Genomic DNA, 25,836 nt, shown 5'->3' on the forward strand with positions numbered 1-25,836 from the left:
TTATTGCTCTCTTTCCACCTTCTTCTAGTTGAATGGGATTAATTAATCAATCAATCAATGGTATTTATTGAGTGCTTACTGTGTACAGAGTACTGTACGAAGCACCTGGGAGAGGACAATACAGCAGTCAGGAGATGCATTCCCCGCCCACGAGAAGCTTACCTGTAAACTAGTCTCACCACTGTGGGCAGGGAATGTGTCTGTTTACCGTTGTATTGTACTCTCCCAAGCGCTTAATACAGTGCTGTGCAAACAATAAGCACTCAATAAATACCATTGACTGACTTACTTTACCAATAGAGCTGAAGCGTCTTTCTGGAGCTGACTGGCAATCTTCACATGCCTCACCTGTGTCTCTAGTTTGGGAGGGGAAAGGCAAGTGGAAGTTTTGATCACCAAATAAATTGAACATTCAAGTTACTATCCCCATCACTAGGTCTCCTGGAAGAGGCCTCACCAAGCCACTAGCATGAAAATCAATCTCTTCACCCTGGTTCTCTGCTCTGAAGTCTTCATGACTGGACTGAGACCCATCCGCCACTATGACAGAAGATTTCATCCTCACAGTTTTAAGAAATTATCATTTCCAAATGTTTTTGCTCTTAAATACAGAACTTCCCTTGTGGGGAATTGATATGCTGTCCAGTCCTTTACCAGACTAACCCAACTAGAAGAAGAGCCAGAATGCTTCTTTTTTTCTTGCTCTATGGTCTCAGAGTACAAAACAGTGTTCCCATTTTTTCCTTTCGTGAGTTCTAAGCAGATTTCTGGTGCTCACCGAAGGCGGTAACTCATGAAGTGGAGGTCCGAGTTGGAGTCACTAGGAGTGGGAGAATAAAAATCGCCAGCAGTGTCAGCCTGAAAGTCACCCATGTTTATCAGATTACCTGTTCTCTTATCTTGGCAAGTTTCCATAGAGAATGCTGTGTCAATTAGGCAATCTGGTTTCCTCATGTGTAGAAGAGCACCAGAGGTTCTGGTGTGTTATAATTAATCTTGGAAGCTTGAAGATTACCTTAGGGCAAGAAGTCTATGAAATTAAATTCCTTTCGACCTCCTCAGCTGCAAGAGAAGTGAAAGTAACAAGGAGGAAGCCAGCAATTCCTGTTATTTTTCATTTTATGTAAGTCAGGAGATTCATTGGATAAAACTGTCTTGGCGCTCTAAGTGCTAAATTGCAGGGCTACATTCAGAGGCTTCGAGTGTGAGAAAGTACCACAATGTTTTATACTTTGGCGGTTTTACTTTTCTTTCTTTCTTCCAAAGAAGCCCTGACCCTTAGAATTTGCTCCTTCAATGTCAGGTCTTTCGGAGTGGCAAAGCTGGAGAACCACAAGGCTATGAATGTCATCCTCAAGGTAAGTAAACAGTAGACGGACCTCAGCTTTCATAGTCTCCATTTGGGGATCTGGCTTCCAGTGGCGGGGAGGTGAGGAAAGCTGACGTAAATGGCGACAGCAGCAAGGGGGATGGGTGCCTGGATGCACTAGTGGCAGCACCCATCTCCCTCGCTGTGCTGTCGCCATTTTGTCAGCTTTACTCTTACCTTAAATTAACTTTCAACTCTAATGATGGACTCTTACCCTGCAGTTAGCTTTATCTTTGATGGCAAGAGTTTAAAGTTAATGAATAACTGCTCTTTTAAAGGCATTTGGGATGACTGTTGAGTTTGATCTGAATGCAGATCAGCAAATTTTGTAGGGTACACTGAATAGATGAATGTAACAACTGGGGTTTCTTGTGTCACACTCATGGTCCTAATCTTGACCAGGCTGTCAGTCCTGGGAACAGAAACTTGGCTATCCACACGGGCCAATTCTGATGCTTCCTAACTGTTAGAAATTGACAGTGAGAAGCACGTTGGGTCTCTTGAAAACTCAACGGTGAGACCTGCTCCAGGGCTCTTCCTCACTTGCTCAGGGGCTCTTACGAGGAAGGCTAGTCTCCCATTTCCCCATCTACATTCTTCATCAAGAGGTCTGTTTTTTTAACTACCTGAAAGGTCACCACTGTGGAAGAAAATTATTACTTCTAAATGCTTTCCCTCCTAACCACTTCCTTGGCTTATTTGGTCTCAAGTGAACAGACCTGTAGCACAAGATGAGGGATTAATGTAAACCTAATAAGCAACTCAGTGTCACTAAAGGGTTGGATGCATGACTCACCACCCTCATATTCTCAGTTTGTTCTGTATGGGGATGCCAAAGACCTAGCTTGAGCAGCTCAGTATGGGATTCTAGAACAAAACTGAGACTTATCCTCCTTAGGGGAAGGAGAACATCTGAAGGTAAGGTGCTACCCTAAAATTATGTGTATAATTGCCTAGACAGCCTTTTTAGGGTATTCCTTCACCTCGATACTGCCTTATGGGGGAACGTCCCACTTGCCTGTCTCTGAGCACATCGCAGTCCTTGATGGGTGAGAACATGCATCTTATCCCGTCTCAGCCACTTGTCAACTCTGTGACTTTGGGCAAGTCTCTAAACTTCTCTGTGCCTCAGTTACCTCTTCTGTAAAATGGGGATTAAGACTGTGAGCCCCACGTGGGACAACCTGATACCTTGTATCTACCCCAGCGCTTAGAACAGTGCTTGGCACATAGCAAGTGCTTCACAAATACAACCATTATTATACATCACGTTACAATTCAGGATGATGTATGATTCGCTGTTATTTTCAGAGAGGCTGTGTCAATATTCCTCAAGGGTTTTCCATTAAGAAGAGTGCATTAGAATTGCAGTTGGATATTTTGAAGAGTATCTTGCTCCATTAAAAGCAGGTAGACAGATGGATAGATAGATATAGATAGATAGATAGATGATAGATACATACATAGATGGATAGATAGATAGATATAGATAGATAGATAAAGATAGATAGATTCTTGCCTTCCATCCATTTCTCTCGCCTCAGGATTCTCCTCAAATGTGGCTGAGTAAATCAGAGTTCAATCAATCTATCTTTCATATTTATTGAGCATTTACTCTGTGCAGAGCACTATACTATACTATAGTACTATACTATACGATACTATGCACTATACTATATATACTCTATACACTAGTATATACTATACTAAGCTATACTAAACCTGTTCCTTTCCTAAGGATATGATCCATAGCCAGCATTTATAGTAGGGGGATCTCTTAGGGTTTTATGGCTAGTTCCGGCAGGGAATGTGACTGTTTATTGTTATATTGTATTCTCCCAAGCACTTAATACAGTGCTCTGCACACAGTAAGCGCTCAAAAAATACAACTGAATGAATGAATGAATAAATGAGAAAGGGACAGGAAATTCGCCTGCCACTTGGGCCCGCTGAAGCTTTTTTGCTGATCTTCCCCATGGTCATATTAGTCCAGGTGCCATAGAGGGAGGCCAGGGAGGCTCAAAGATGAATGCTCCAAGGCCGGCAGGCAGTTTGCTTTTCTTCTCCGCTTCCCGACCACCCAGCCAGCAGGGCAGGGGTCTGGAAAGGCTGCAACCACACCCAACTCTGCCCAATTTGTGACTCTCGACCCAGTTTTACATGGGCGTGGGAGGAGGGACTGACTGTCTTCTGGGACTTTCCCTGGTTTTCTGCAGGTGAGGATGGAAGAAGTTCTTCCCTCCCCAAACAGGTCTCCTCTAGATACATAGAGTAGAATAGGTCTAACAAGAAGAGTAAGGAAAAAAGCAGGAAATTGCTTAAACCTTCATTACAGTTGACTCACCTTCCATAATTTGAGTCAATCAATGGTATTTATGGAGCACTTACCATGTGCAGAGCACTGTACTAAGCATGTGTGTTTAAGGCAAAAATCAGCAGGTGGGGTGCTCAGGAACTACTGATAATGATGATGATAAAATGATAATAGCAGACACCATCGATGTGCCAAGTTCAATATGGAACAGGTAATTGTGCCTGGTCTTTGCTTTCACCATCTAAAGTATCGCCATTCAAGAGTCTGGAATAGAATTGAACATGAAAAGGCAAATGTTCCATCCCCCTGCCCTCAAGGCCTGGAATGGTTCTGGCCCCAGCCTCAGGGAGAGTCTGGGGAGTCCATGCCAGATCGGAGTAGTCTCAGTAGTCTCAGTAGTAGTCTCCTCTAAACTGAGGCCCCTTGGGATCCTGAAACAGTTCCAAACACCCCGCTTGGCTCCACAGTGGGTCCAGGAACAGGGAAGCCAACTTCTCATTTTGTGTGTGGGAACAAACTTGGGGATGGTGTTTAGAGGAGGTGGGACTTTGGGGATGGGGTTTGAGAGGACAGGGGAGGAAGATGTGGAGGAGTAAAGAGGAGAGGAGGGAGGGGGAAAGGGAGGGAATGGAAGAGGAAGGAAGAGGAAGGAAGAGAAAGGAAGAAGAGAGAAGAGGGGAAGGAAGAGGAAGCAAAAGTTACAAAAGGAGAGAAATTAGAAGCTACTGAAGGAAGGGGGAGGGTGTCTGAGGTGAGAGAAGATGTGAGATGAATGGTGCTTCAATGAACCAGTAGTACAGACTGGTAAGAGGACAGACTGGAGGCAGGGAGACCAGTGAGGAGATTGATACAGTAGTCTGGCTGTGCTATGACCAGAATTTGGATGCAGGTGGGAGCAATATGGGTGTTAGGGGGATGGGTAGATGCGGGAAATGTGTAGCAAGAACCAGCAGAATTTTGCAGTATCTTGAATGTGAGAGTTGAAAGACAATGAGGAGTCAAGGTTGCAGGCTTCGGTCCCATGATGAGTTGGCTGATTTTGCTCTATGAAATGTTAATCAGGCAAAAACCCTTCAAGACGATCCCATAAAGCAGCACTTTGAAAGCTTCCTGATTGTGTCTCCGCAAACTTTGAATTATGAAATTGCGGGACTTTCCGTGAAGCTCAGGAGGAAGAACCCAGGCTGACTGTGGGGGTGCACGCACTCTCCTCCAAAGTCAAAGCATGTGTGGGTGAATCTGGAGCTGACCCAAGTGGCAAGGGGGACCCCGGTCTAAGCCACTACAGCCAGGACTCTCCCAGTTCCTTGGAAGGGTCCATGCTGCCTGAGGTCCATCTTCCCACTTGTCATCCGGAAGCGTGGGAAAAGCACTGTGGGATGGAAGGGAGCCAGACCTTGTGGAAAACTGCTTATATTCTCGCTGCCACCGCTGGGCTCTGTAGGTGAATGGAGATGTGCATGTACCCAGTTTCCACTGCTGGACTAGGGGAAAGAGAAGCTACTCCAACAGGGGTGGACTGGGGGCAGGGGGGACAGTGAGGTGGTCAAGGAGTCAGCAAATAACCCAGGAAAAAAAGCCATCAGAGAAAATAGGAGGTGAACAAAACCATGTTGGCAAAACCAAGGACTAATAATGCTTCAAGGAAGGGGGACCAACAGTGTCAGAAGTGATTGAGAGGTCAAGGGAAATTAGAGCAGACTAAAGCCCATTGGATTTAGCTATAAGGAGCTCTCTGGTGACCCAGTAGAGTGCAGTTTCAGTGGAATGAAAAACTTAAAGCCTGATAGAAGCGAGTCAAAATGAGGGTAGGGAGAAATGTATCGAAGGTAGCAGACATATTCAAATTCTTGTTTCAAGAGTTTAGATAAAAGTGGGAGCATAAAATTGGGGAAATAGCTAGAGGGGTCTGTGGGAACAGAGAGAGGGCTTTTTTTGTATGGGGGAGGCTTAAGCATACTTTAAGACAGAAGGGAAGGCGCTGTCAGAAAGTGAGTGGTTGAAGATAACAGCGAGGAAGGGCAGGTGGATGGGACCATGTGCTTTTAGAAGATAAGAGGGGATAGGGTTCAGGAGCACAAGTGGAGGGAGTGGATTCAAAGGACAGGTAGAAGACCTCTTCTTGAGAAGCAGCAGGGAAGCCAGAGAAGGCTGAGAAGAGGGCAGTGGCATGATGGGAGAACTTTGGGAAGCTCATGTCTCTTTGTTTCTATTTTACTGACAAAAGCAGTTAGGATGAAAGGTTTGGAAAAGCCGATGAGGGGTGATGGTAAGGGCAAGGGAGGCAATCACCCAATCCAAAGACATAATGTGCCAGCCAGTACTCCCAGTGTTTACTTTATGGACCTGCAGTGACATCTAGTTAGTGTGTCTGTTGATTTTTACCAGCTACCTGTTGCCTAGAACAGTGATCTGAATATGCTGCTCTCTCCTGTTCCAGGTTATCACTCGCTGTGATGTCATCCTCCTGATGGAAATAAAGGACAACAACAATTGCATAGGTCCTGCTCTGTTGCAAAAGCTTAACCGGTAAGAGGGCAGTCAGATAAATGGAAACAGGAGAAGCTCTAGGAATTGAGGAGAGCAGAGGCATTCCTGGGAAGGGGGAAAGGGAGGAAGGTGGTGGGGGATGGTGGGGGGGGGGGGGGGGAAGGTAGCAGCTCCACCTGTAGTCAGAGCTGGTCATCACATTCTGGAGCTTTTTCATTGGCTTTTATAGCAAATAATTCTGCTTAGGGAACTTTAAACCTGGCACATTAAATCTTCTAAAGATGAAACAATGGAAACCCCACTGGGAACCACAGAGGAAAAGATAGGAAAAGAGGGAAGACAGAAATAGCAGGCAACAGCCAACTCCAGCCCTGGGCTGATCTTCAGGATGAAATATCGGGCCTCATCTCACCCTCGACTTCACAGTTGGGAAATGTGTTGCAGTCAAGACGTGATGAAAGTCCAAGTCTAGACTCCTGCAGTTTTTCACCTGGAAACCACCATTCTGAAAGACCATGTCTGATCTTCATTTGTCATTTTACTGTGCAATTCCCTTCAGTGTCACATTGACAACACAAAAATCAGAATTCAGACAGGGAAAACTAAGGAAATGGGGTGCAGAAACTGAGCATTGTAGATAATTTATAATTGGGCACCGAGTGAAGATTTGGGAGATGAGGGAAGAATATGATCTTATATTCCGAGAACTTAACGATACAATATCATGTTTGCTAGTAAATCACGACGAGACAAAAAAGAATTCAACTACGTAATCAGCCGTCGGCTAGGAAGAAGCAAATATAAAGAGCAGTATGCTTTTATCTATAGGTAAGTGTAATCTGCATGTACTGTAACATTCTCAGTTTACAAACTATACCTCCAGTTTTCCTAGAATGCAGGGGTTGTAGTCTTGCAGAACCCAGCAACAAAGAAAACTCACATTGAAATACTGACCGTGTCCAACATTACACATATGCTCACAACTTTTTCTTCTGATATAGTGCCATGCTGTATCCAGTCAGCGGCACATTGAAGGAAGAACATTTCCTAATTCTGCCATCCTATTCTATCCAAAAAACATAGCAAAAACATGCTTTGGCAGAAATGGGGTATTAGAATATACTCCTAGTATAATGCTATTAGTTGGATGACTGTATCAATTGCCACCCCCTATATATATTAAGGTATTTCTAATCCCTAGAAGCTTCTGTGCCATGGAGCCACTTTCACCCTCTCCATCTCTCCCTCGTGACTCCCGTGGGCCACCTCTGCTGTAATGTACTTTCTATGCGCTTAGTACAGTGTTCCGCACATGGTAAGTGCTCAATAAATATGATTGAATGAATGAATGAATGAGTTTCAGGAGCACAGACAGGACAGTGGGTCTGTGGGTCTGGAGTGCTTGTCTTTGGGGCTCCTCATGGCACCCGGAGCCCAGAGGTAAAGCAGAAGCAGCACAGAAAGAGCACTGGGGAGCTCTGCCACTTTCTCCAGTGTCCCTGCCCAAGGTCTAGACTGTGAGCCCATTGTGGGCAGGGAATGTCACTGTTAATTGTTGTATTGTACTTTCCCAGGTGCTTAGTTCAGTGCCCTGCACACAGTAAGTGCTTAATAAATACAATTGAATGAATGAATGAATGAATGAATGAATGAATGAGTGCATCTTGTACCACCTATTTGCCTAGGACATTTGTTTAGGGTAGAGTATAGGAAAGACTACTTTCAGTAAGACATGAGCTCAAGTAGGTAGTAGTGGCATCATCAGCAGTAGTAGTAGTGATAATAATAATAATAATGATGGTATTTATTAAGCACTTACTATGATAGTAGTAGTATCTTATTGAGCACCAACTTGATGCACTCTACTGTATTTGCTTCTTGGGAAGTACAGAATAATAAAGTGCCATATTCCCTGCTTTACACTCTAATGGGGAAGACAAATACCAAAATATTTACTACTAGAGAGATAAAAAACAAAGATATATATACATATGAGTTCTAAGGAGAGTGAACATAAATTCATAAGTGATGGCTGAGAGGATGATGGAGCTTAGAGTGCTGGGATATTACTCATGTAAAGCTTGTTGGAGGATCTGGAATTTTAGGAGGGCTTTGAAAGTGGGGAGGGAAGGAGCTTTAAGGCAGGAGAACATCATGAGCGAGGGGACAGAGGTGAGAGAGTCAGGAGCAGGGTACAACTAAGAGGTTGGGTTGGGAGGAATGAAGAGAGGTAACTGGGGAATAGCAGTGAAGAGAGAAGATATGTAAAGTGGGGCCTGGTGGTGGAGAGCCCGTTGTGGGCAAGGATTGGGTCTGTTTATTGTTATATTGTACTCTCCCAAGTGCTTAGTACAATGCTTTGCACACAGTAAGTGCTCAATAAATACAATCAAATGAATGATGCCAAAAGTGTGGTGTTTTTGTTTGCTGGAAAGAGATACAGGAAGCTAGTGGAAGGTTTCAAGGAGAGACGTGTTGTGGTCCAAGGGATGCTTCAGGAAAATGACCCTTGCAGTAGCAACATGTAGTAGAGATTGGAGCAGGGAGAGGATGTAGAGTGGGAGACCAGTGAGAAGGCTAATGCAAAACCATGGTAAGCCAGAACTTGTACCGGGGTGATAGTAGTTTGTGTGGAAAAGAGGCAGATTCAGGAAATACACAGGAAAAACTGGGAGGATTTGGCACTGGACTGGATATGAGAATTGAATGATAGCAAAGAGTCGAGGATGACACTAAGGTCACCATGCATGGCAGTAGTAGAGATGCCTGTAGTGGAGATGGGTTGTGCTAAGCCATCAACTCTCTCTTAGCCAGTCCTCCTGCTATTGGCTAAACAACCTCTGTCCCCAAACTCAGGATCATTACTGGGAAACCAGGTGCGGTCACTGGCATCTCATGAAAGATGCCAAAAGACACTGGGGCTCACTTTAGCTGAATTTAGCCCCCACAGTGTAGTTTGTTGACCCCACTCTGTTACCCAGAGACCTTAGCAAGAGCAAATTAGATCAAAGTATGCAAATTAGGAATCTCTGGGGCAATCATTTTGAGCACTCAATTCAGCCACTAGGTGATGGCAAAACCCTCCGGGTAAGAATCCTTGTCCCACTGTGTTCATTTTTAACAGGATATGTTCTTGGCTTTTACAGCAAAATCACTACAGTGGTCCCTTGGTGTTCATGTGGGATTGACTAGAAAATCGCCCGCAAATGAGGGAAAACTGCAAAGGTCATCGGCACCGGATGGCAAAAGTTTATTCAACGACTTCCAGCCATTTGAGTTTTCTGTGGGGGCAGGGTGGCCAGCCAAGCATGGGAAGAGGCGGGGCAGCAGCTGCTGGTAACTAAAGAGACGGGTGCTGAAGGCGAGACTGGGATCCGCTGCTGAGAGCATGGCTCTCCTGGACAGGCAAACATAGATTCTTGAACATAAACATAAATTCTTGAGAATCCCAAGAGACTACTGTATTTACTAAAAGATTGACACCATCCCAGGAAGATTAACTATTTGTTGATTCAGTCAATGGTATTTATGTTCTCAACTCTAGACTGTAAGCTCATTGTGAGCAGGGAACGTGTCTACCAACTCTGTTATATCGTACTCTCCCTAGCTCTTAGTACAGTGTTCTGCACCCAGTAAACACTCAATAAAAAGTATCGACTGATTATTTATTTATTGAGCACTTACGGTGTGCAGAGCATGGTAATAAGCTCTTGGGAGAGTACAATACAACGGAGAGGGTAGACATGTTTCCTGCTGAGCACTGTCCACTTGGGGGAGTACATTTAAAAGTAAAAGACAGTCCTTGACCTCAAGGAGCTTGCAATCAAATGGGGGAGATAGGCAGACACAGATACTCTGCATACAATGGGAGCAAGAGGAAGGGTTCGAAAAATGAATAAGTAAATCCAATAACACATGGAGTGTGTAAATTGAAAAATACACAAGTGCTAAGAGCGGCTGTTGGGATGACATCACCAGATATAGTAGTCATTAATCCAGGAGAGCTGACCTGGAGGAGGCAGGTTTCAGGAGAGTTTTGAAGATGGGGGAAGCTATGGTCTGGAGGATTTGAAGGGGGAGGAAGTTCCAGGCAGGCGATCAGCAAGGGCAATGGGTCAGAAAAAGGAGAAGCAAGGTCAAGGAACTAAAAGAAGTTTAGCTCACAAGGAGCAGCAAGTGCTCAAGGTGTAGTAAGTGAAGAGGGCAGATATTTAAGACATACATGTGAAATGTCCTGGAGGTAAGCATAAACATGAGCTTGTAAGGCAGGTGAATGGTTGGGGCTAAAGAGGTAAATTTGGGATATATCCCCTTAGAAGAAGTAGCTGAGTGAACAAGCTATAAGAGTAAGGGATCTGTGTGACTCCCAAATTAAAGAATGAGAGGAGCAAGAAGAAACTGATCAGAAGCAGTCAGGGAAGAAGGAGGATAACCAAATGTGCAGATCAAAGATCAGAGAGTATTTCTAGGAGAAGGGAATGGTCAACGGTATCAAAGATAGCTAAGAGGTCAAAGAGGAACAAGTGAAAACAGCACCAATTTGGTCTTTCTTAAAGATGTAAATAAACATTGACCCTGCTTAAGTTCTTTATGGTATCATCAGCCTTCTGCTTTATTTTACTTTACAGAGAAAACCTGGTGTCAGTGAAGAACACCTATCAGGTACCTGATATTCAAAAAGGAAGTAGAGATGCATTTTCCAGAGAACCTTTTGTGGTCAGGTTCTTCTCCCCTTACACAGGTGAGAAACAGATTGTCAACATCTTCAAGTACTTATACCGAGTGCCCATAGACTGCATAGGGATGAGGATGAGGGCTCTTCTCAATTTTAAGAAGGATAATAGGAAATGAATGATGGCAGCAGTAACTTTTCCCATTTCTAGGTTTTGTGAAACATTTGTAGACTTTCATAGGGCTTTAAGTTTCAAAAAAACAAGAGTTATTCAATGATTGTTGGGGGGGAAAAGCTTCACATGAATCCACTCATTCTCCCTCTTGAAATTAACTGGCCTGTTCACCGAAACAGATGAGTCATGACTCCTCTACCTTAGAATTGAACCTCCAGATATTGCCTCTTTGACGTGTTCAGGCTGACCACGTATTTAATGTTAATCTCCATTTTTATAAAGTAGAGCCAATCCTTCATTTAGAAAATAGCCCCCAAGGGTGTAGGGTATGGGTCGAAAACATTGGAGAACTCTCCCAGCTCAATAGGCTATGAGCACCATCATGAGTTTTTATGCCAGTGTGGTCTAGCAACTGTTCTATGCTTAGCATTGTCCTCTTAAGGCACATACACAAAAAACATGCAAGTTGTTATGAATTGCTTGCAGACTCATTAAAGCTCTGTGCATTGACTATGGGTCTGAAGACTATCACGAGATTCTACTCGAAGTGGTGCACTAAACCACTGATGCAGGAATAGGCAAATAAGTAGAAGACAGTTTAAAAGGCCAGCATGACTTCTGGCAGACTGCAAAACAGAATGTAGTGAGAAGAGTGTGTCAGCTCCATACCAAGTTGAAAGTCTATGCATGTGGTGTCCAGCCTTCTATATGGTTGTGAGACTTGGACTTACCGCAGAAGACACGTCCAGCTTCTGGATCAGTTTCACCAGTGCCATCTACACACCAGACCCAACATTAAATGGCAGGCCAAAATTAACAATAACGGAGTTCTAGAACACAGCTCACCTGCACTGAAGCAGTGCTCACAGCAGTAGAGAAGCAGCATGGCCAAGGATAGAGTCCGGGCCTAGGAGTCAGAAGAACCTGGGTTCTAATCCCAGCTCTAACACTTGTCTTCTGTGTGACCTTGGGCAAGTCACTTAACTTCTCTGGGCCTCACCTGTAAAATGGAGATCATTATTATTATTATTTTAATAATAATAACTAATGGTATTTGTTAAGTGCTTACTATATGCCAGGCACTGTACTAAGCACTGGGGTGGATACAAACAAATTAGTTGGATGCAGTCCCTGTCCCACATGAGGCTCACAGTCTCAATCCCCATTTTGCAGATGAGGTAACTGAGGCACAGAGAAGTGAAGTGACTTACCCAAAGTCACAACTTGCCCAAAGTCACACAGAAATCAAGTGGTAGAGCTGGGATGAGAACCCATGACCTTCTGACTCCCAGGCCCATTCTCTATTCATTATGCCATGCTGCTTCTCAAACTGTGAGCCCCCTGTGGGACAGAGATTTGATTAGCTTGTATCCACCCCAGTGCTTAGTACAGTGCCTGGCACATAGTAAGCACTTAACAGATACCATTAAAAAAAATACAGCTCCTCTGGGCAGGACATGGGAGAAGAATAGATGACAACAGGATACCTAAGGAGGAGCTGGGTGGTGAACTGAAATGGGGCTCATATACACCAGGAGGATAAGATAAATGACAGAAAGACACAGTGAATCCCAATCCCAATCCCAATCAAGGAGAAGGAGCGATGAACCATTGGGTGAATATCCAGAGGAAAGATCAGCCTGGTGGGCCATAACATTGCTTTTCTTGAGCAAAGGCTTTCATGAACATCAGCATGCCAAGAAGCACTCTTGAAAACTAAGACAGACAATGTATTGGGCAAATACATCAGCGCAGCAAGTAACTATCCTTACATGTATACAATGCAGAAGAGAATGTTGGTCACTTATCCTTTTCAGTCACACTCACATTCGTGACCAGGATTTCCCTGTCAGTACCATCTTCAAACATGAAGGACAATGATTGAAAAATGAATGAAAATTCCTACAACCATCAACAGTCTAATGTGGGGAGACAGCCAGGTGTTTTTGTTTAATGCAAAGATAAATGGACAGCCACAAGAGCTATGAAGACAGGCCCACTATTCCAAACATTATATGAGTGCAGGGGACCTCTTGGTGATACAGAACTCAGGGAAAAGGTTAACAACCCCATCAGCCAAATGCCAGTTTCTATACTGAGCACTGCTACTCCATCCTGAAGGCCTATCTCCTTGTGGAAGTAATAATAGGCTCCACTGCTAGTCTGCTGGGACCTAAGATGGAAGTCTCTTGGGCTTCCCTGGGATAGGAGAGAGATAGTAGTAGCATTTATTGAGTGGTCACTTGGTGCAGTGCACTGTACCAGGTGCTTGGAAAATCACTCTTTTTCTGCCCACCAGGAGTTAACACTGTTAACCTTGAGCAAATCACTTAACTTGTCTGTGCCTCAGTTACCTAATCTGTAAAATGGGGATTAATAATAATATTTGTTAAACACTTACTAGAGCCAAGTCTGTCTAACCTGATTATCACGTATCTATCCCACCACTTAGTACAGGGCCTAGCACACAGTGGGTGCTTAACAAATACCATTTAAAGAAAAAAAGTAAGCACTTGATAATAAAATATTGTTACTACTAAAGTGGGGTCAGGATGTATAGAACCTTGAAGCCAATTTTAAGAAATTCTTGTTTGAAGCAGAGAGACATAGGAAGCCAGTGGAGGGCTTTGAGTGGAGAAGAAAAGTGATGGTTCAGGAAGATGTTCAGTGCAGCAATTTAAAGACTAGACTAGAGGGGGAAGGAGAAGTAGAGGCTGGGAGACCAGTGAGACAGCTAATCCAGTAGTGTAGCAGAGGCAAGGTCAGAGCAGATACAGAATTCATGTCAGATTACCAAAGAAGAAAATGCTCTTTAGTTTCTCCCTCAAATAGCAGACACGGTTTGGATTTTCAGCTTTATCTTGCTGTTGGTAGATCCCAAGAGGGAAAATGTATTTTCTATTGCCATCCCAGGGATTAAGGTGCAGAGTAGAAGAAGAATATATAGTGCAGTATCCAACAGTTCTGGAAATGGGAGGCACTGGGTAGTCAAAAAATCGGTTAACCTAGAGTCTTCGCATAATCACATGAGCTTCAAGTAAAAGTCCCATCCCAAGTTCTAGAAAGATCTATGAAGAACACGCAATAACCCTAGTGAACCCTGATCACCTTTTATATCTAGATAATCTTTGATCATTAGATTAGTAGATTACCTCAACCTGAAGCTGTTAAGGGAGTTAATCACATTAGCAGAACAGCAAACCTTGCAGCTGCCCAAGGTGTCCTTGCTAGATCTGGGGAAAAAGTTTAGGTGGAACAGCCCATGAGAAATGCACAGGGTTTGATGCTAGAAGAATGGACTTCAGATGAGAGAAAGCTCCCTGACGAAACCAAAACTGTTTGCTAAACGGATTAGCAGAAAATTCAGACAAATGTCCCATGGGACCCACAAAAGGAGTTGGCATAGGGAGTGGGGAAGGAGTGGGAAAGGGAGAGGTCAGGGCTCTAACATTGTAAATTCTTCCTCTCAGGATCAGTGGCCAGAATTGCCCTTATATGAGAGTTAGCTGATGCACTTACTATTTGTAAAGTTTCAGATAATGATGGCTTTTACTGTATATCTGATAGATTAATCATTAAAATAATGTAAACAATAATAGTAATGGTATTTGTTAAGTGCTTACTCTGTGCCAAGTACCGTTCTAAGTGCTGGGGTAGATACAAGGTAATCATGTTGTCCCACGTGGGGTTCACAGTCTTAATCCCCATTTTACAGATGAGATAACTGAGGCACAGAGAAGTTAAGTGACTTACCCAAAGTCACACAGCTGATAAGTGGCGGGGCAGGGATTAGAACCCACAACCTCTGACTCCCAAGCCCATGCTCTTTCGGTGTGGAATTTGTTTCTCACTAACTAGATGCCAAGGCTAAGAGCTGGGGTAGGTACAATACCATCAGAGCAGACAGAGTCCTTGTCCCACATAGGGCTCACAGTCTAAGGGGGAGGGAGAATGGGTGTTTAATCCCCACTTTACAGGTGAGAAAACTGAAGCCCAGAGAAGTGAAGTGACTCACCAAGACCAAACAGCAGAAAAGTGATAGAGCCAGGATTAATAATGCTGGTATTTGTTAAGCGCTTACTATGTGCAGAGCACTCTTCTAAGCACTGGGGTAGATACAGGGTGATCAGCTTGTCCCACGTGAGGCTCACAATCTTAATCCCCATTTTACAAATGAGGGAACTGAGGCCCATAGAAGTGAAGTGACTTGCCCAAGGTCACACAGCTGACAAGTGGCAGAGCTGGGAATCAAACCCATGACCTCTGACTCCCAAGCCCGGGCTTTTTCCACTGAGCCACTCCAGGTCCTCTATCTCTCAGGCACATACTCTTTCCACTAGATCCTGTCTCCCCTAAGCTTGTGGATGGATAGCGTATCTACCAACTCAGTTACAATGTACTCTCCCAAGCATTTAGTTCAGTGCTCTGCACACAGTAAGTGCTCAATAAATACAATTGATTGATGGATTGAGTGACCTGGAGCTACCTACAATAGAGGAAGAAAACTGGAACTGTCAATACAGTCATTTCATGATGGATCTAGAGCAGAGTGGTTTGATCTGTGACATTACTTCTGAAAATGGCTCCGAACAAGATTACCAAACAATCAGACTATGCATTTCTAGGCATAGTCACCTTAAATATGCATTTTTACATCATCTCCCTTCGATTTAAAAGGGCAGATGGGAGAGAGAAGATGTTGTTAAGGACATAAAGAAAGGTCTGGATGGGATCAGCGTGACTCAGTGGAAAGAGCCTGGGCTTCGGAGTCAGAGGTCATGGGTTCGACTCCCGGCTCTGCCACTTGTCAGCTGTATGACTGTGGGCAAGTCACTTAACTTCTCTGTGCCTCAGTTACCTCATCTGTAAAATGGAGATTAACTGTGAGTCTCACATGGGACAACCTGATTACCCTGTATCTCCCCCGGCACTTAGAACAGTGCTCTGCACATAGTAGGCACTTAACAAATACCAACATTATATTATTATGAGATGTAACTGCCTTTTAGGGGAAAAGCTTTTCTGGCCAAATGGAAACTCAGGAAGTCTTTGATAACCACTTCTTCTCTGCCTTCTCTCCTATTGCTTAGTGGTCAAAGACTTCGTGATTGTTCCTTTGCACACTTCCCCTGAGACCTCAGTCCTGGAGATTGACAAGCTCGTTGACGTTTTCAGGGATGTGAAACAGCGATGGAAGTTAGAGGTGACTGATCACTTCAAATGTTCCCCTCTCTCTGTTCAGGAGGCAAAGAGCCTGAGCCTTTAATGAATCCCAAGTCTGGCACTGGGGCCTGCTTTTTCTCACCAAGCCTTTCCTTCAAACCTTGATGTCGAAGGTATCTCTCAGTCCCCCCTCCCATGGCTCACAAGTGTCCTGAACAGAAGAAGGAGGAAGCACAGTGGCTTCTGACCTCCCATGAACTAATCTGCTTAGGTCAGAATGAACTTCTTGCCAAAAATGCAAAACAAAGAAAAAAAGAGAGCCAAGACCAGGCAACCCAAGATAGGCTCGATCTGCACACAGAGCCTAATTTATGATGATTATGCAGAATCATTAGAGGGTATGCCATTCCAGCCCAGTGCATATAAAAAACAAATAGCACAATTGGACCCAGGCACTTTACAATGACAATCCCATGGAGCTACTGAGAAGGAGAGGATCAGAATATTAAGATGATCACAGTCTCAGGCCGGGATACCTCCACTATTTCACCACCCAGCCTATCACAGAATCTGTCACCTTCAATTCCCTGAGTTCCTCGTATTCCATCCTCCTCATTCCTCTTCATTCCCATTATCCCTGCAAACCTCTTGTACCAAATAACCCTGATCATGCACAGCACCTCCCCATCACTCTTCCCTCCCTTTCTCCTCCCCTTCCACAGTTTCACTCTACTGGAGCCTGCGGAGCCCCCAAACTCCCCTTCATCATTGACTTGGCCCTGGCCCTCTCACTCCTCCTCTCACTATCCCTGAGACCTGGCTCTCACCTCTTGGCATTGTTTCCCCTGCTCTTCTCTCTTGAAGGGGTCTTACTTCTTCCTACTCCCACTATCTCTCAGGGAATGGGGGAAGAATCAGCCTGCTCCTCGCCCACAACGTCACCTGCATTCCATCTTGCCCTCTCTATCTCTCATCTGCTCTTCCTCTGAATCCTACAGCGTCTGTCTCTACCAAGCACCGCGGGCAGATGGTTGTTGTTATCAACCACCCTTGAGGTCTCACCTCAGGACTTCTGCCTGACTTAGATGCTTTTCTCTCCTTCCTACTCATTGCCTTCTACTCTTCACCTGCATTCCCTACCCCACCCCACCCTTCTCCCCAGGAGACTTACTTCCACACCCTACTCAACTCTGCTGACCACTTGTCCCATTCTCCTTTAGCCACTCATCAGCAAAGAAACATAGATCTCATCATCTCTAGTGTCTATCGCTAACCTCACCAACTCCGACTTAGCACACTAACTGACCACAATTTTCTGAACTGCTGCCTTACCCCGGTGCTCCCCTCCTCCGCCCTCACACACCACAATTCAAATTCTGTCTTCACCTGCTACTGGGACCTCTGGACTCTGGATACGCTGAACCTGTACCAGGCTGTCACATACCTTCTGCATTCCCTATGCACCCTCCTGCCCCTGTTTCTAAAGTCTGTGGCCTCAACTCTGTCCTCTCCATCAAACTCAATTCCCTTGCCCCACTCCCTCTGTCGCTCTCACACCTCAACCCTCAGTCTCGGATCACCCCAAAAGTCCACTTCCTTCTACACTCCTACATGCATGAAGCTGAGCCCTGCTGGAGAAAATCCAGGCACCAAACTGACTTGGCACTTCAAATTTACTCTATCCTGTTCTAATTCAGCTCTCTTCTGTTCTCCAACTCTTCTATTCCTTTTTCATCAGTTCCCACACCCACAACCCACACCAACTATTCCAAATCTTTAACTCCCTCCTGAAGCCCCTAATGCCCCTACCATCTCCCTCCCTAATTGCTGATGACCTTACCAAATATTTAGTCTGTAAAATGGAAACCATCAGGGGTTAAATTCCAATAGTCCTTCCTTCACCTTCTCAACCCTCTACTAACCCCTCCTCTTTCTCTTCCTTCCCAACTGTCTTTAAGTGATCTCCAGCCTGCTTTTCAACTCTACCCCTTCTACCTGAGCCTCTGACTCCATCTCCTCTCTTAAAAACAGTCGCTGTCACTCTCCTCCTCTTCCTTACTGTCATCTTCAGCTTATAACTCTTGGATGGCTACTTCCTCTCTGCCTTCAAACATGCCCACGTATCTCCTGGTCTAAAAGAAAAATCCTCTCTCGACCCCAGTACACTCTCCAGCTATTGCCCCATTTCCCTCCTCCCTTTTTTGTCCAAAGTTCTTGAAAGAGTTCCAACATATACACCCACTGTCCACCAACTCTCTCCTTGACCCACTACTGTCAGGTCTTGGCCCCGTCACTCCAACAAAACATGCCTCTCTAAGGTCACCAATGATCTCCTTATAGTCAAGTCCAATGGTCTCTACTCTGTCCTAATCCTCCTCGATCTTTTGGTCGCCTTCATCACTGCTGATCAGCCCCCTTCTGTTTGGAAGATCTTCATTTTGCCACCATGGTATTTACCTTGTTCTCCACTAAACTCACCAATTCCTCTGTTTTTTTTCCTTGCTCCCCTTCCATCTTTCATCGCCTGTGGGTGTCCTGCAAGACTCTGTTCTGGGGCCCTACTCATCTCGCTCTACACTCACTCTCTCAGGGAGCTCATAACCTTGCAAGGATTCAGCTATCATTTCTATGCATATGATTCCCAGAATTCTTTTTCTATTCCCAACCTCTCTCCTGTTATTCAATCTTGCATCTATTCTTGCTTTCAGGACACCTCCACTTGGATGGCCCACTGGCACTTCAAATTAATCATGTCCAAAACTGAACTTTCCTCTTCTCTCCTCTACCCTCCCCTCCTCCCAACTTTGCCATCTTAATCAATAATGTCACCAGCATACCTGTCCCTGGACCCCTTAACCTCGATGTCACCCTCCACTTCTCACTGTCATTCAGGTCTCACATCTAAACACCTGACAGATTTTACTGGTTTTTCCTCCAAAACATTTCCCAGATCCATGCCTTCCTCTCCACTGAAACAACTACCACCCTGGTTCAGGCACTTTTATATCACCAGTTGGAATAATGAATGTACTGCACTGAGCTAAGCTTGTGAGAAGTACAATAGATGCATGAGACACTTTCTGTGCCCATGAGTTTACACTCTAGTGAGGGAGATAGAAATAGTCACACGGTAAGACTACTGTGTCAGCCTCCTCACCGTTCTCCCTGCCTCCAGTCTCTCCTTTCTGTCAGTCTGTATTTCCTGCTGCTGCTGAGATTATCTTTTTTTTTTTTGGTATTTGTTAAGCACTTACTATGTGCCATACACTATTCTAAGGTCCAGGGTAGATACAAGTCTTTCTGAAATGTCACCCAGAACACTTTCTCCACTCCTCGAACACCTAAAGTGGCTCCCTCTCCATTAAACAAAGTTTCTGACCATTGACTTTAAGACTTTTCCCATCTCACATATAGGCCCTTTCACACTTTACCCTCTAGTTTGCACTCTGCTCCTCTCTAGCTCACCCCTCACTGTACCATGCTCTTGTCTTGTCCCCCGCCACCATCACCTCCAATCCTTCATTTATGCTGTTTCCTCAGCCTGGAACTACCTTCTCCTACAAATCTGGCAGATCTCAGTCCACCTCACCTTCCAAGCCCTCCTAAAATCCCCAATTAATCCCCAACATCCTGAGTCATATCAATCCAACATCCAAATCTAGCATTTGTGTGTTCTTTTAACCCATCCTTGTACAATTTTTCCAATTGTACATTCAAATATGTATTCTGATTTATTGTCTCCTGGCCTGGTCATTCAACTCCCTTATATGATCCTCTTTCATCCTGTTGCTCCCGCTGTTTGTAAATGTTAATGTCTGTCTCACCCGTTAGATTGTAAATTCCCTGTAGGCAGGAAATGTGCTTCTGTTGTACTTTCCCCAGCACTTAATACAGTGCTTTTCACTAGGTAGGTGGTCAGTAAATACCATCACTACTACTAATACCATTAGGTGCCCCGATCTGGTGACAAGTACAGACATGAGCAGGGAGTTGGGGAGATGAGGAAAGGGAAACCGGCTAGAAAAAAGAGGTAGTTCCAGCAGAAGAAGCCCTCAGGACTTTTTCACAGTCTGGGTAGTCAAAGGAAACTAAGAAAATGAAAGAAAGTGATTGGGTCTGTATAGGGTAAGTGTGCTTTAGGGGATTTTTTTTTTCTTCAGAGGAAATCTGTTTGGTAACTGGATGAAGCAAACTACTGACACCAAACAAATGCCTGCCTGCAGACAACTTAAAGTTTTTCAACTCACGGGCCACTCGCCCAGGCTGAGCTGGGCCTGAAGAATCCTGACACCAGCATGTGTACTTAACAGACAGACTACCTACTTGTCAAGCTTCTCACTGAATTCTAGCCCCGACCACTTATTTTCCTTGATGGACAGTGGTCAGAAAAGCAAGTCCCAGTCAAATTATAAGGGGGAAGCAGGGCAAAGGGGAGAGCTGTTTTGTTTTTCACTTCATTATCTAGTCTGCCTGCCCACTGCTGACCAAAACAGCAGCAGCAGAGTGTTAACAGAGTGTCAGAGAAGAGCACCAGTCTCCTTGCTGTTTCGCCCCCAAATAAAACAAAGGTTGTTCCCAGTAAAGAACAATTAGCAACACTATTGGTTCCTAAAGGAAGGTGATAAAGAAAAATTAATATCAGGGTCAACCGCAATCTAGCCATCAGAAACTATGCCCAAAGACACGATCCCATGGGAAGAAAATACTCCCTTCTAGGACCTCAAATAAATGATATTCAGGTGTTACTGCTAAAGTGGCAAAAAAATAACTTCAGTACATTTCTTTAATGCTGAATTACGACCTGATACAGAATGCTATGGAGAGTAGGATCGAGGGAGGGGAGTGAATGAGGTATGTCCCTTGTTTTCTGAGCTTAGAGCTCAGGATTCTTCTTTTTAATAAGATTTGGTTCAACCATGTGCAGACATGATCTGCAAGAAAGAAAACAAAGAGAATTGCTCATAGGCAGAGGGAACTATAGGAAAAGGAGAGGAGAAGCAAATGGAAGCAATCAATCGATCACTCAGTGGTATTTATTAAGCACTTACTGTGTGCAAAGCACTGTACAAAGTGCTTGGGAGAGTACAATACAACAGAATTAGCAAACACATTCCCTGCCCATAGCTCAGAGTCTAGAGGGGGAGGCAGATATTAATATAAATAAAGAAGTAATTTATGATATACAATTTGAACATATGTACCTAAGAACTGTGAGGTTGGGGGTGAGGCAAATATCAAATGTCCAAAGGTCACAGATCCAAGTGCATAGATGACACAGAAGGGAGAGTGAGTGGGCTTAATTGGGAAGCAGGTAAGTGTCCCCCCCGTTCTACGGTGATGAGGATTAAAAACTAAGTGTTTTCTGTGGGTCCTGTTTTAAGAAGACAAACTCTGGTGTTTTATGTTTATGAAGAATGTACTGTGAGCAGAAAGTGTACAGCCCAAAGAAAACCAAAAACGAACAAAGAACATCTCAATCTAAGCAGAAATGTACATATTTCAATGAATCAGTCCAACAGCTGAAGCACAGAAAATGTTTTCCTGGCAGATGAGAGTTTTCATTTTCTATCTACAGGAGGCAGTCACCCCATTCTCTAAGGATCTGCTCATATGGGCAGAGTTTCTGTAAAACAATCCCCTAGCCTCAAAACAATGTAGCTGAGTACATTATTCATGCCAAGAAATAGGGGACGACCATTTGGCTGTTTCAAAAATAGTTCAACAGCTCAGACTGGAGCTGTGTAGATTTTATTAGATTGATTTAGCATGCTGTATGTGCTGTAAATATGTAGGTATGTACATATGTACTGGTGTACCCCAGATCCTGAGCCCCCCCACAGTATGTGCCACCTGGGGATAAGTGCTAATGTACCCAGAATTCTTAAGCCTTGCCCCTGGCATTATATTCAATCACTGCAGGGAAGTCGCTTGCCTTATTGCTCCTTCTCTCTTCATCTCGCTCCCTTTGCACTCTATCCTGTCCCCAGAAATTTTCCTGCCCCTCTCCTGCACCTCAAACTCGGCCTTCCCGCATCCTTCCTCGTGCTCCAGAATTTTTTTCTTTTTTTTAACTACTGACAAGTGCAAAGCAGTGCCTCTCTCACCACCTTCCTGCTTGTGGTGACACCTCCCCACCTCAGCACCAGCTAGAGAAATGGGGAAAGGGACAAGCTGGGGCTGGATGGGGGCAACAGCAGTTGCTGGGGGTGGAGCTGCCCCCCATCCTTCCTGTTCCCAGATTGTTATTGACAACTGGGACTGGGGTTAGGAGGTCGGGCTACAAGCTGGAAAGAGCAAGCGGAGGTGTACATGATGAGAGTGGGGGTTCTGGAAGTTCAAAAAAACCTGGTGTGGGAGGGGTGATGGCTGGGGAGACGATGGCAGAGAGAGAGGAGTTTGGGTCATCAGGGGAGGGGAAGGAGCTCTTGGTGGGAAGGGTGCAGCAGGGAGAGCTCTACATTATAAGTGTTCACCATCATGCCAAGGTTGGTTCTGAAATAGACCCTAACCGAATGCATGTAAAGCATGCAATCATTCATGATTCAGGCAGTTTTGAAGAATATGACCCAGCCAAAACAAGCCAAATCATGGAATGTGTGTGTATGCAAGTATATATATATATATGTGTGTGTGTGTGTGTATACATATATGCACATACACACATACATATATTTACATATATACATACACGCACACACACATCTATCTATGAATCAAGAAAAAGAGACAGAGTGGTGTTGCTACAAATGTATGAGGATCTCCAAATCAATTTCTTTGTTGCCAAAAACCTCCACCGAAGGCTGCTATCCCTTTTACCCCATCCTTACCACCCCTAACACATTCTGGTATCTATGGAAAAGTGGTCATGGCTCCTCCGGCAATGAATCACAAGAGATCCATTTACTGCTTTGAGTGAGAAGAAAGACATTCTGCAAAGGATTCTCACTTGTGAGACTTCAAATGTTTCAGAATTTCATCTTTATGGGTGACTTCAATGCTGACTGCAGCTATGTCCCAAAGAAATCCTGGAAGGAAATCCAGCTCAGGACTGACCCAAGATTTATCTGGCTGACTGGTGATGATTTAGACACAACAGTGAAGGAAAGCACAAACTGTGCTTATGACAGGTAACCCCTGATTCGGAAACAGCTGGTCCCCCTCATCAAGGTCATCTCTAAAGGGCTGTGGGAGGGGAACTGGCAGGACCAGACCCTCAGGTGACCTGCCGCTTCCTCCCTGCCTTTCCCAAGTCCCAGGTGCCCGCTTTTCCTCTGCGGTTCCATGTGGTGGCAACTGTCCCGGGCCTCCTAGGAGCTTGGGTGCCCAGCTGCTTCCGCCCTCCCCCTGCCACCCTGTGAAGTCTCAGATGGCTAGAGATCTCCTTACAGGGCTTTAGGGATGACCATCAATCTGCTTCTAACTCTCTGGGCCTCAATTTCCTCACCTGTAATGTGGGGACTTGATACCTGTTCTCCCTCCCACTTGGACTGAGAGCCCAGTGAGGGACAGGGATTGTGTCCAACCTTATGATCTTGAATCTACCCCAGTGCTTAGTAGGTGCTTGGCCCATAGTAAGCACTTAAAAATACCATCATTAGTGTCATGGCATTTGGCTCTGTGGGTTTCCCAAAAAAAGCCAACCTAATTCAGGACATACTTTCACTGACTTTTTAATCAATCAATTAATCAATCAATCGTATTTATCGAACACTTACTGTGTGAAGATCACTGTATTAGGCACTTGGGAGAATACAAGTATTTATTTATGTATACATATTAATGTCTGTCTCCCCCTCTAGACTGTGAGCTCATTGTGGGCAGGAAATGTGTCTATTATCTTTATTCTGTACTCTCCCAAGTGCTTAGTACAGGGCTTTGCAAACAATGGTGCTCAATAAATATGAATGAATTAATTAATGAGTGGGGCTTCTAGGGTGTGGGGCTCAGGCCAATTGCCCTGCCTGGCTCTTCCCTAGAAAGAGATGGCCCCACTTCCATCCATTTCCCCAAAATGGCACAGAATTGCTGCTCAGGGTTGCCACATTGAGGACTTCTGCACTTCCTGCCGAGAGAAGCCACCCAGGCTGATGGGCCCCAACCAGAGCGTGTGCTTTGAGAAGGGCTTTTTTCTTGGGAGTTCTGAGCCTCATTAAGTTGGGTGGAGAAGAAACCACGTTGGATCACTAGTTGGCTCAGCCACTCCACTGGCCTGAGCCTCTGGAATTTCTCTGCCAACAATGCAGCTTCTGGATTTTGCCACATTCTGATCTAACAGCCCTAACTTTCAGGCTCACAGAGGCCAGGATGGCCAGGAAGATCTGAGAAATCCTGGCCCAAGAGTGACTTTGAAAAGCCTGCTCTCTGGGCCCTTTCTCAGATTTTCATATCATTCTGCAAGCTGACATTAGGAATCAGCACCTACCACCTGAGTCTGTTGTGAAAAAAGAGCTAGATGGAACAGAGGAATAGCACTTTATCAATCATTTTCATCCATTTCACAAACTGCTTGCAACCTCAAGAATAATAAGGTCTGGTGTTTAGCTAGAGTTCATTCTGAGGGGAGAGTTCAAAGCAACTTAAAGTCATTAGCCTTTGAGAGCCATTGTTCCCGATTGAATCAATTTCATTATTGGGAAACCCTCAGCATACCCAAGCACCTGGCAAATCCAGACACATAGCCAACCCTAAAAACATCCAACTCATAATGATTTTTTGGTCCACATCACAAAAAATAGAGAGCTAGAATAATTTCATGAGTTTTCCCTGTTCTAGGATTGTGATTCATGGCAAAAGTCTGAAGAGTGCTGTTGTTCCAAACTCAGTCAATGTCTTCAACTTCCAGGAGGTTTATAGAATGAATGAAGAAGAGGTAGGTCTGCTTTTTTGCACTGCAATTTTCCTTGTTTGGTTCATTGTGGTAGAGTTCTGGTTTCTGGAATTTTCCAAATTCCAAATTGATTTGGGTTGGGGCTAGTACCCAGAGGTGTCTTTTTTTTACTCACAGGCCCTGCAAGTCAGTGACCACTATCCAGTTGAGGTTGAGCTGAAATCTTCGCTATCGTCTAAGAAGAATCAACCACCAAAGAAAAAGAACTGAAAATACCATTTTTACTGCCAGACTCTTTTGCCTGGGATGCTCATAGATTTTTTCTCTGCAATTCCCCCAAACCCCAACCCTAGTATAAGCCTCTGTAAATCCATCAAAGTTGAAAGTAAGTTCACTTTGAGTATTTTAAAGCCTTGTAAATCATCTTAGATAATTAAAAGAACCCTTGCTAATGGATGATATCAAGTATTAAAGGTGAAAAGTGAATCAGGCTCAAGGAACAGTGTTGACTCCTTAAGTTAAGCACGACATAAACAGAGGATGATATGAGGAAGTAAGAGATAGTTCAGAGGCTGCATCGAAATTTGTTCAGCTTTTTTACCCCATTTCAGATTCCTCCTCCACCACTCCCCACCCCTGCTTCACCCCCAATTTTGCTATGATGTGTGTTGTCTATATACTATTTAGGACTAACACAATGGAAGAATTAGGAAATATTCTTCCTACAACCCAAGGCAGTCCTGGTATAAAATGATTTACAAGTTCATGCAAGTAGATGTGGTGTAGAAAGAAGCAGTTATGCTCATCAGGTCAAGGCATGCTCCTG

At 44.5% G+C, this 25,836-nt stretch overlaps 1 protein-coding gene across 1 annotated transcript; it reads left to right on the plus strand.

The window, feature by feature from the left end:
• The first annotated feature begins 1,003 nt into the window (after positions 1-1,003).
• On the plus strand, positions 1,004-25,501 carry DNASE1L3 (deoxyribonuclease 1 like 3). Its single transcript, XM_029051732.2, has 8 exons — positions 1,004-1,358; positions 6,124-6,212; positions 6,909-7,001; positions 10,802-10,914; positions 16,111-16,223; positions 23,153-23,310; positions 24,956-25,052; positions 25,188-25,501. The coding sequence occupies exons 1-8, from the start codon at positions 1,221-1,223 to the stop codon at positions 25,278-25,280; spliced, it is 894 nt and encodes a 297-aa protein (XP_028907565.1). The 5' UTR covers positions 1,004-1,220; the 3' UTR covers positions 25,281-25,501.
• The last annotated feature ends 335 nt before the right edge of the window (positions 25,502-25,836 follow it).

The sequence above is a fragment of the Ornithorhynchus anatinus genome, chromosome X1 (assembly GCF_004115215.2).
Source record: "Ornithorhynchus anatinus isolate Pmale09 chromosome X1, mOrnAna1.pri.v4, whole genome shotgun sequence".
Lineage (NCBI taxonomy): Eukaryota > Metazoa > Chordata > Mammalia > Monotremata > Ornithorhynchidae > Ornithorhynchus > Ornithorhynchus anatinus.